Below are 11461 nucleotides of genomic sequence, written 5' to 3'. Positions count from 1 at the left end.
CGGCGACAGCAATTTTCAAGTGTATTTAAGCTTTTCCGCGCCTTTTGCTTATGATTAATACTGATACCTATATAGATCTTACAGTTCGTCTTATCAGCATTTTATCTAATCTCGAACTTTTCGTTTATCACACGTAAAATTGCCTCAAAATTCGCCCTGATTGACTCCGGTCAAAACAAAACATGTCGAATCGAGTGCGATAATTGTTGCTCAGTAGTTGCCAGAATACGTTACGAATCAGTGCTCTGGTAAGTGGTTCAGCTGTCTGCCTTTGCGTGTGTGTGTGTGTGTGTGTCTGACAAGTTAATCATAGCTCGTCGGCAAGAAGGCAGCTCCATGGGAATTGCGACGCTTATCGCAACCGAGTTCGAGTTCGAATTCGAGTTCGAGTTCGAGCAACACACACACACAGAGTAAATGCGTATGGGGAGCGCAAAGCAAACGTCTGGATAAATATGTATAAACATAAAAAGTTCCAGCAAATACACATGCAAAGCGACATAACTGTTATGGTTGATAACAAGGCAGAGACCCGTTAATTCCCGATTGTAAGACAAGGAAATTCATGTTCAAACAAGTTGGGAAATAATTTGGAAAAGTCAAAATTGGCCACACATAAAATTATGGTCTATTTGTTTTCTTAATAATTATGTGATTTAATTCTTATGTGATTTTCCTTAGTTTTAAAATTATTTATTGCCATCTCGCTGCTTATCAAAATATACAGACTAGTTCCTGTTATTACTTATATATATTATGTTTTTTTTTTTAAGATCAAGAGATTATAAATGCGATTAAAAGCCGAACGTGTGTGTTTTGTCTTTAAAGACTATTTCCCCTGACACAAATGTTTAAGATCATAGGCTTTTAAACAAATGGGTTAAATGAATTCTTAAAAGCTCGAAGCGTATGTTTTTTATACCCTATGTATACACTGTTTCCAATAGCTAACAGAGTATATTAGCTACATATATGTCGACTTACAAGAGCATGAAATAGGAAAAATATTAAAGAAAATATATAACAGAGAATACATAATAGAGTATATATAAAGAGTATATATATATAGAATATTATATTTATATATTTATATATATTATATTACATATATATATATATATACATATAGAGAGAGAGAGAGAGAGTATACATATAATATAAAGACACTCAACTGGGCAAATCCTTGACAATTACTAGACTAAAATCCCTGAGTTTTATTTATAAAAATAAGTTTTAAGGCCTTCTTTTAAGTTGCGACCGGAAATGGGAATTTCCTGTGCACTTTCTATCCATCAAATTATTAAAAAACCTTTCTATCTAAAACAACTCGGGAACTATTAGCAGATTTTGGGATTGTTTGATTAGATAATTTTTGCAATATTAAACAGAAAATAAACGAAACTCTTAAACGCAACAATAAGAGCTGTTTAAAGCTGGCAATAGAGTATCTAGCAGTCGTCTATGACTGCAAATATTTTGGCTTGTTCTCAAATAGAACTGAGAAACGGAAAAGCATTCATAAACAAAGTAATCACACTCCACATAAACAAAGTAAACTCAAAACAAACAAACAAACAAATGCACACACATATTAACAAATACATATACAACGTATATATATATATGTATATATTTAAACAATTTACAGATACGATATATATATATATATAAACACGCGACTCGCTGAAGCAGCAGCAGCCAATTCCGTTTGCCGGAGTACCCCTAATGACAACAATGATGTGCAGGATGACAATGTATAGCTGGAGGATGACAAGCGCCCGCTAATTATGATAAATGCCATGTAGATAAGCACAAAAGAACCAAAAGCTCAAATCAAATACACACACGCACACCACAAAGAGCTCGAAGAAAACAAAACAGGAAAACAATGTCAAAATATCAAAAACTTGACAACGCTCTGGCACCAACAATGCACGACGATGATTACGATGAGAGTTTTTCACTTTATGCCGATGATAATCAACAGCAGCTGCAACAGCTGCAGCTGCAGCACAATTCTGGAAGCAACCATATAAGACTGAACAGCACTCACATGCCAAATGGTAATCCCAAATACAACTATGCCAACAACAACAACAACAGCAGCAGCAGCAACAACAACAGCAGCAACATGGACTCGTTGAGAAGAACAAGAGCTGATGCCTCGGAGCTGGAGGAGCACACTTGGGAGGTTCCACTGTTGCGCAGCGGCAGCAGCAATAATAGTCGCACGAATTTGGCAAGTGTTAAAAATTAGCTCATATATCTATTAACTATCGCCTGGCAGAGAAATTGGCGATGCTGCAAACCTTTCAGAATATTGTCTTCATCTATATATTCCATTTACTATCGCCTGACAGATAAATTGGCGATACTGCCTGACTTTCAGAACTTTCAGAATATTGCCAACATCTATCTATTCCATTTACTATCGCCTGGCAGAGAAATTGGCGATACTGCAATACTTTTAAATTGAAGATTATTGTTACAATCTATTTACTATCGCCAGGCAGAGACATTGGCGATACCGCAGGCCTTTCCAATCTTGTAGAATATTGCCTGCATCTATTCCATTTACTATCGCCTGGCAGATAAATTGGCGATACGGCAACCCTTTTAACTTTCCATTTACTATCGCCTGGCAGAGAAGTTGATGATTGCTTGAATTAAGAAACTTACACTTAATTTAAGAACTATAATTTAATTGTAGTGTAAGTTTGCCGATCTATCGCCTTTTTAACTTCCAAAGCGAGCTTGTGGGCATAGCCCACCTATTTTGAAACAAAAGAGTTCAGTTGTATTTTACGTCAATCTTATTAACATCATTTTTCGTTCTTACTATAAATGTAATTTATATGCCTATCGCTTTTCTATCTTCCAAGCGAAACACTTGCCTAAGCCCTAGAACTGGGTCAAGAGTCATATCAAAACTATTTTAAGTGCAACTGTAATAATCGATTAATTATCCTTCGCTTTATCAGCCAGCCAGAAATATCTTTCAAATTATCGCAAATTTAACACACAAGCGATACGCTTTCTTAACTAACAGGAGAAATGTTTTTACGTACCAAATCTCCTTTTGGAAGTTAAGAAAGTTATAGAAAAGCGTTAAAGAAGAGCAAATGGAGGCATCTTTTTATTAGCACACGCAATCAACTTTCTTTACCCACAACTCAAAACCCTACATAACCTCAAATTCCAGACTTAAACGCAAAACTCAAGTATTATTGCCTCCAATTCATAAAGTCGGGTAATATATATGCTATATATATACTCGATAACAGCGTGTTAAGCGACTGCAAACGAAGTCTTGACATTTATATTTGCCGCAATAAGATATGTTCCGGGCATAAATATCTATAAACTGCACATAACCTCAAATTGTTCAATTAAAGTACTTATTAAGGGCGCGCTGCGGCGTGTTCCATGAAAATTGCATGCCTTGCATGCGCCAGCCATTTATATGCACACACACACACACACATACACACGCAGGCTGACATATTTATAAGGCAATTATTACCGTTATGTTTGCAGCACTTGGAACCGAACAGCGACACTTTTGTCGCCTGCCACAGCGGGCAGCCGGGCTTTGGCGCGAACCTTAAAAGCAAATCGGCGCAGGAGGCGAAATTTAAAATTCTGCTTGCAATTTCGCTCTGCTGCATATTCATGGTAAGCACACACACACACACAACACACACACACACAACACACACACACAGAACACACATGCCAGATTTAATTATGATAAATTTCAACTATATATATGTTATATATATGTATTTTGGTCGACCGGCAGATCATTGAATTCCTTGGCGGCTATATAGCCGGCAGCCTGGCCATTATGGCCGATGCCGCGCATTTGGCATCTGATTGCATTAGTTTCGTCATCGGTCTGGTGGCCATCTGGCTGGGCGGACGGCCGCCGGACGCACGCATGTCCTTTGGCTACAAACGCTTCGGTAAGTATCCCAATTATGGCCCCGACACTATGCTAATGAGTGTGCAACCGGCTGGCAGGGGCCAACCCACTCTCTGGCACAGTAATTGCAATTATGTCCAGCTTTTTGTACATGTTAGTTAGCTAGTCTAGTCTATTATTTAACCATGTCCTTAATTCTTTTTTTGTTTCGCATTCGCAGAGGTGTTGGGCGCCTTGGCCTCCATTCTGGGCATTTGGCTGCTGACAGCGATGCTCGTTTTTGTTGCCATCGGTCGCATCTACTCGCAAAACTTTGAACTCGATGTCAATGTCATGATGTGCATATCGGCCATTGGCATTGGCATTAATATCATGTAAGTAGTCACCCTTTTAATCGAACTTACATTAATAAATAAATGGAAAATCAATTTGCACAAAAATTCAAGTAAAACACGACCGAAATTCATTTTCCCATAGATATACCAAAGTTTTTCACGCATTTTTCGATCGTATAAGTGAATTTCAATACATGGATTACATACATAGATTCCAGTCGAAAGTCTGATTGCCAAAAAGGTTTTATACCAAAGCTTTTCACGCATTTTCCGACCGTTTAAGTGGATTTCAAAGTTTCACATAGATCCTTGTAAATTTGTGGAAAGTCTGAGTTTTTTATCCCATTTTCCAGATTTGATAGATTAGTAAAGCACGTCTAGTTTTTTTTACTAGAGTCTCGTCCACATATCAAAACTGCCTTAAAAAATTAAATATACATATATATTGACTTTTAATATAAGACAGCCAAATAATTCCAAGGGAAGAACAACTGCTAAAAAGATGCATGTAAACATTTCCACCTGTTTTTCACACACATGGGTGGATTCCCTAAAATTAGTAAGACATGTCTTAATTCAAACAATTCATACTTATTTGCAACCGAGCAGTCAAAAAAGATTCCTAAATCACACTTTCGCTCATTTTTCACACTTCCAAGTGAATTCATTTAAATCAGTCAGCTGTAAGAGCTTTAAATGTTTGCAAATGCAAAATGTTATTACTTGAATGTTAAACTAGTCGTATATTATGGAGCTAGTGAGGCCCAGCCAGCGTAGCTGATCTCGGTAATATTGCAATTTGTCACAGTTGAAATGATTTCCATGCACTTTTAATTAAATATAAATATCAAATGTTTTTCGGTTGCCCGCAGCATGATGTTCGTATTGCATGGCACCTGGTTTATGGGGCCCAATGGCCATGGGCATGGCCACAGCCACGGCCACAGTCATAGCCATAGCCATAGTCACAGTCATGGACACAGTCATGGACGCAGTCATGGATATGGACACGAGCATGAACATGGGCTGAGCCACGCCCAGCCAACAACTATCAGCGCCAGCGACGAGCCTCATAATGTAGTTATAACAAATGGCTTAAAGCCAATCCAACAAAACGGGTAGGTGTGTGTGAATTTTTTATGTGTGGGTACAAATATATATATATACTATAATTTGTGTATATATAAATAGATCTGAATCTGTATAATATATGAGCTTCATATATTGATTCAAATGGCCTGTTGCAATTTTGTGGCCTGCGGTTGAAGCTCTCATGAATTTGTTGTCAAACAGCATTTTTTACAAAATGCACTTGGCGGGTAAATGTGACTGGTAAATACCCTGTAGCAGATGCTCTCAAAGGATGTGTGAGCTCGTAAAGCACCTTTGTTATTATTTCTGTTTTATTTTGATTCAATTTTGGGTAATTCAGGATTAAATGAGATTTTTCTATAATTTATAGAAGAATATATAAGCCATGTAGAGGGTATAAAGTAAACAATTATGTAGATCAGTAAAAGTAAATTAAAAGTAAAACAAATGGAAGAGTTAAGGCAAGTTAAGTGTAGAGTAGTGGAAGAAAGTTTGTAGAGGAGAGTAGAGAGTACCTTATAGAGAACAGAGGAGTATATAGAGTATCTCATAGAGTAGAGCACAACTAAGCAGGATCCATTAGAGAATAGAGAAGAATAAGTTAAGTGGGAAATAGAGTAGAGTAGAGTAGTAAAGAGTTGAGCGAAAAATATAACAGTTCAGAAACAAAAAGAGAGTAGAGCACAACAAAAAAGAGAACTGCAGAATGGAAGAGATTGGGAGTACACAAAAGACAGTTCAATCAAACCCAATGCCGCTCTTATAAGGATTAACACCTATTTTATCCAGAAATCCTTTTCAACTTTCTCTCTCTCTCTCTCTCTTGTTCTCCCTCCCCCTCTGCTCAGCGAGAATTTGTCTTATTAAAAATCATCCAATTTGACCACAACGAAGGTTTCCAAGAGATTTTCGTACTGCATTAATATAGACAGCACAGATATTGTTTTAGATACGACTACCTTTCTAGCCCTTGCTGCTTAGTACAGGGTATAGCAACAACAACAATAACAACAGGAAGCGCACAGCAGCTGCTGACTGCAGGCAATTGTTTGTTTGATTACATGTAATTGGAATTTAATTTAGTTGCATGTGCCACACAGTGAGAGAGAGAGAGAGAGAGGGAGAGAAAGGGAGAGCGAGAGAGCGAGCGAAAGCTGCATTAGTTATGCCTGATTTGATGTTATTAATTTGTGCCCCTCAAAATGCCTAAAGTTAATATTTGGTTTATATTTACCCCCCCCCCCCCCCATCTCCCCTTCCAGCCCGGAACGTAATCTGAATCTGCGCGCAGCGATGATTCATGTGATTGGAGATCTGGTGCAGAGCATTGGCGTCTTTCTGGCGGCCATCCTAATCAAATTCTATGTGAGTTGCCGAGCTTGGGTCTAGACCCAAGTCAATTAATCGACATAGAGCTGACTATAATTCAATTTTTGCAGCCGAGCGCCAAGTATGTGGATCCATTGTGCACGCTGCTCTTCTCGGTAATTGTGATTATGACCACGGTGCAGCTGTTCCGGGAATCAGTATCCATACTGTTGGATGCGGTGCCGCGCAGCGTCTGCCTGGCGACGCTGCAGCGCGAACTAACCAGCATTGAGGGTGTCAAGTGAGTGTGTGCGGGGGGGGGGGGGGGGTCAATGAACCCGACAGAACCCATTTAACCATTTAACCATTTGAAGAGCAACGCTTTTAAATTACTCCATGCTATTTAAACAGATCGGTGCATCATCTGAATGTCTGGCAGCACACGAGCGAGCACAATGTGCTGATGGCTCATCTGGTTGTGGGTAAGACACAATGAATATCATTATATATATATATATATATGTGCTTATCCATATCTTATCGGACAGACCTGCTGAGCGACTCGAATGCGGTGCTGGAGCTGGCAACGCAATTGGCCTGCGGCAGCAAATACAACATCAAACATGCGACCATACAAATCGAACGTTTGACTGAGTAATTCAATTATGAAATTAGCAAATAGCTTAATTAAGTTTTACTATTACCTCTAGACATAAGCGAAAACAACAACAGCAACAACAGCAATATATGTACTGAGCGACCAAAGTCTGCGTGCTGCAGCATTATCAAATGGCACCATTTTATGTGATTATATTTGTATTTGTATTTGTTTTAAGAGCCACGCCCACGTCTTATCCCAAAATGTTTCAAATTGATTTTATGATATTTAGATAAAGCGTAATTTTTTATGATTTTCAGTTTGATTATTTTATGCCCAAGAGTTGGGCTAGAATTGTTCAAAACATTAAGTATACGCAATAAAAATTAATCTTCAAATGAGTCGCAAGTTTTTATGTTTTTGCCAGAGTCTTAACATTTAAACAACTAATGTTCGCCTAGATCTAAAGAAATTGTTTACAACAGTTTTTCACGCTTTTTCCGATCGTGTAAGTGGATTTGCAAGAAAGCTGAAGATTGATATATTCAAAAGAGGCTGATCCTCATTAAAGATACCAAAACTTTGCCTTAAATAATGTTAATTTTGATGAACCACAAAAAAGTTTTAAAGAAGAAGCTTCTTAACAGTTTCTTTCAAATGCTTTCCAGCTGTTTTTCACGCATGTGCGTGGATTCTTTAGATATGTGCAAAGCAATCGTTTAAAATATTAAGTATACGTAATAAAAAATATATATTTTCTTGAAAAATGTCACATTTTTTCGTTTAGATTTTGACAAATTGCCAGAGCCGACGCAATTTTAATTGCCCTGCAAAGCGCCAAGCCCACCAAAAATAATTAGAATTTCAATTAGCTGAAGACAATGTAAACATTTTAGTTGTAAAAATCAGCAGGAAAGTCATGCACATATATACTATACACACACATATATATAGACATGCATGTATGTATGTGTGTACAAATTAATTAGAATTTGCAGCATCAGCAAGAGATTTCGCCAAATAAACTGCGGCAGCTTTGGTTAGCAAAAACTCCGAGCACAGTGGTAATTGATGTCTTTATCTTGCGCTTCCCATTTTAATTAGGAAGTCACTTTAGAAGCAAAAGAGCGGCCCCGCCCCCCCTCCACCAGCCCCCTTCGCTCAGTAACAGGTGCATTGGGTAAAAAAAATAAAAAGCCATTTGCAAATTAATAAGTGAAATGAATTTACATCAAAGCTGATTTGCTATCAGTACGCGGTGCGTATACTTAATATTTAAGCTGCCCCGTACTGTTGAGCACAGTGGGTGGCAAAAGTATGCAGACAAACGAAGTTGAGGGATTTGTATGAACCATGAGAAATGTGTTCAAAAAGTATTCATAAAACGGAGTTTATAATGAAACTAACTAAGAGAGCAATAATATATTGGAAAATGTACGAAATTACCCGGCATTGCGCTGGACAAATGAGTATGCATACTTTTGGCTAGCAGTGTACATTTATGCATATACATAATAATAATATTTTGATTTGCTTAGACCCGATTTGCTCAATGAATATTTATTTGGGAATTATTATAAACGAGCGCCTGCAATTGACTTGCATTTATGCATGTGTGTATTATATGCTGATTATACATAATTATTTTTATGCTGCTAATTGTTGTTTTAATAATTCATTTGCCAGCTGAAGCACACACACGTACGCACACACACACGCAGCAGTTGTCGCATATTTGGCATAATTCATATATTGGACAAACACACAAATCCGATTAGAATATCGCATCTCAACACATTCGGACACTCGCATGCCGCAGCCGGAATTCAATGAACCGGAAATGAGCAAATCAAGCATGGCTGCCACACACACATACACACACACACACAGGCATGCATAGTGCCATATAATGTTAACACATGAATGAAGTCGAAGTCTAAGCATCTTAATCAGTCCACACACTCACACACACACACACACACACACACACACACACGGCTGCCTAGGTTGAATGATGCCTGTGCATTTGTCAGCCCTTAAGCCGCTTCAAATTGAACAAAACTGCTCGATCCTTGAGCCCTTTTTGCTCCTTGGGGGCTGCGAAAAACACAGTTCAATACGCTCGGACACGATTAAGTTATTTATAATTTATGAAGCTGAGCAGAAAAAAAATAAAATATATATGTATATATATAGATATATTGTTGTATATATAACAAGGAACGGTCATATTTGGCACACCGAATTTTCAATACCCTTGTAGGCATATGCTGACGATTTTGCTGATGTCTAAAAAGAATTGTGACACTCGTAAGTGAAGGTATCTTGAACAAACCGAAAAGATTTCCTTACAAAGACTCATTATTCGACCGATTCTCTCTATAAAGCTCTATGATATAATTGTCCAATGTTCATAAGAGTTGGTTCATATATATGGAGAGTATGATAAAGCATGTAAATGCTAAGTTTGGGGAAGATATTTAAAATAACATAAAATTTGTTCATTCACGAACTCAAATTATGAACGATCTTTTCTATGGCAGCTATATGATATAGTAAAAATAATTAATGTTTAGTCAAGATATCTTAATAAACAAAAAGTGTTCCATACAAAAACCTACTTATCGACCGATCGTTCCTATGACAGCTATATGATATAGTGGTCCGACATTGATATAATTCTGCACATACCTAAGAAGCTAAACAAAAAAAAGATTTCAATACAAAAAACTACTTTTGGACCGATCGTTCCTATGGCTATATAATATAGTAATCCGATTCGCACAGTTCCGACTGCAACAGAAAAACGAACCTATGCAAAGTCCCAAGACGTTGAGAAACTAGAAACAGACAGACGAACTGCTGGACATGGCTATATGAACTCGGCTATTGATCCAGATCTAGAATATATAGTATGTATATATTTGTTGTTGAGTCGAAGATGTCGCCCTTTGCATGGCAAAGTGTATAATTCCCTCTGCAAGTGCGTAAAAAGTCAAAACGAAATGGAAATTTCCATTTCACTGCCAAGGAAATTGCGTTAAAATGATGAAGCTGAAGTGTGTGGCACACACACACACACACACATATATACATATATATATATTTATACATACATTGTTAAGGCTTATCCGCACACATGTTAATTTACCGCCTACGGACTGGACCAGGCCCGCCCGTATAAAGTTTCATAAATCAAACAATTCGGCATTGAGCTGCACTCATTAAATATGCAAAAGTATCGAACAGGGGCTCAACTAATTTAATTGCTGACCCATTTTGCCAGCTGCAGAAGCGCACTTTTCGTGTGGTGAACACAAAACAGAGGAAAAACTAATTAATAACAGTAAAAACAACAAATGTAAATTATCAATGCGGGGATTGGGTGGGAGCGAACTGGGCGAACACACTTCAAGTGCCAAGTGCCAAGTACTTGCCCATTTTTTCAAGTGGGCGTGGCGCTCGGGTGGGGGGCACGGGGGAGGCACACTTGAAATGCGCAAATGTAAAATTAATGGCATACTTGACTTGATGCTTTTCTAATTAGAAATGCATATAACAAAAATCGTAGCATACATTTCAGCGGCAGCTCAGCTCTAAAAAGCGCTTAAAACTGAGCACTCGTCTACTCAGCTGCCACTTAACACTTCGCCCAAGCAGATACACACACACACAGAGAGAAACACACACACACACACAGATACAGCAGCGAAGAATCGGCTAAAGTAATTGAAGTGGCTTTGCACGTGCGCTGCAGCCACTCGCTAAAGGAGTTCAGCTAAAGCGAAATCCATCGCGCACAGCAAACTCAACAGAAATTATCTGATTGGGGCTGTTAGAGATGGACGCTAGCTAGAGATGGGCGCGTGACACGAAATTTTAAACGAACATATACGAAAGCACGATCATAGACACAATTAAGTATATAGTTACATAAAAAAATACCAGCAAGTATTTCTGGTATTTACTTGTTTATCCTCATGTTAAATATAACATTAGAAATAATCGGATTGCAATGTAGCAGGCACATTGTAAACCATAAGAAAATGCAAGTACATATATACACAATTATTATTTAGTATTTTTGGTACTTTTTAAACCTATTGTTAAATTTGATTTAGTATTTTTTGGTATTTTAAAACCTTTTTAATGTAAAGATATCATAGCCATAGTAAAGTGTATAATAATCAAAATTTAAGCCAA

At 37.7% G+C, this 11461-nt stretch overlaps 1 protein-coding gene across 3 annotated transcripts; it reads left to right on the top strand.

Annotated features, from left to right (window-relative positions):
- Positions 1-1604: 1604 nt before the first annotated feature.
- On the top strand, positions 1605-7575 carry ZnT41F (Zinc transporter 41F). 3 transcript variants are annotated; one of them, XM_064691661.1, is made up of 10 exons: positions 1607-2239; positions 3538-3675; positions 3803-3965; positions 4146-4299; positions 5133-5378; positions 6615-6717; positions 6792-6961; positions 7072-7142; positions 7209-7314; positions 7371-7575. In XM_064691661.1, exons 1-10 carry the CDS (start codon positions 1889-1891, stop codon positions 7414-7416), a joined length of 1548 nt encoding a protein of 515 aa, XP_064547731.1. In that variant the 5' UTR covers positions 1607-1888; the 3' UTR covers positions 7417-7575. The 3 variants fall into 3 exon arrangements, with proteins under 3 accessions (XP_064547733.1, XP_064547731.1, XP_064547732.1); XM_064691663.1 differs by lacking the exon at positions 5133-5378 and having other exon boundaries at positions 1605-2239; XM_064691662.1 differs by having other exon boundaries at positions 1608-2239; positions 7209-7575.
- Positions 7576-11461: the final 3886 nt, after the last annotated feature.

Source organism: Drosophila montana, unplaced genomic scaffold, assembly GCF_035044405.1.
Source record: "Drosophila montana isolate Dmon_TW-CO22-7 unplaced genomic scaffold, ASM3504440v1 contig_3468_1, whole genome shotgun sequence".
Taxonomy (NCBI): domain Eukaryota; kingdom Metazoa; phylum Arthropoda; class Insecta; order Diptera; family Drosophilidae; genus Drosophila; species Drosophila montana.
This window is presented reverse-complemented; position numbering and strand designations above follow the sequence as displayed.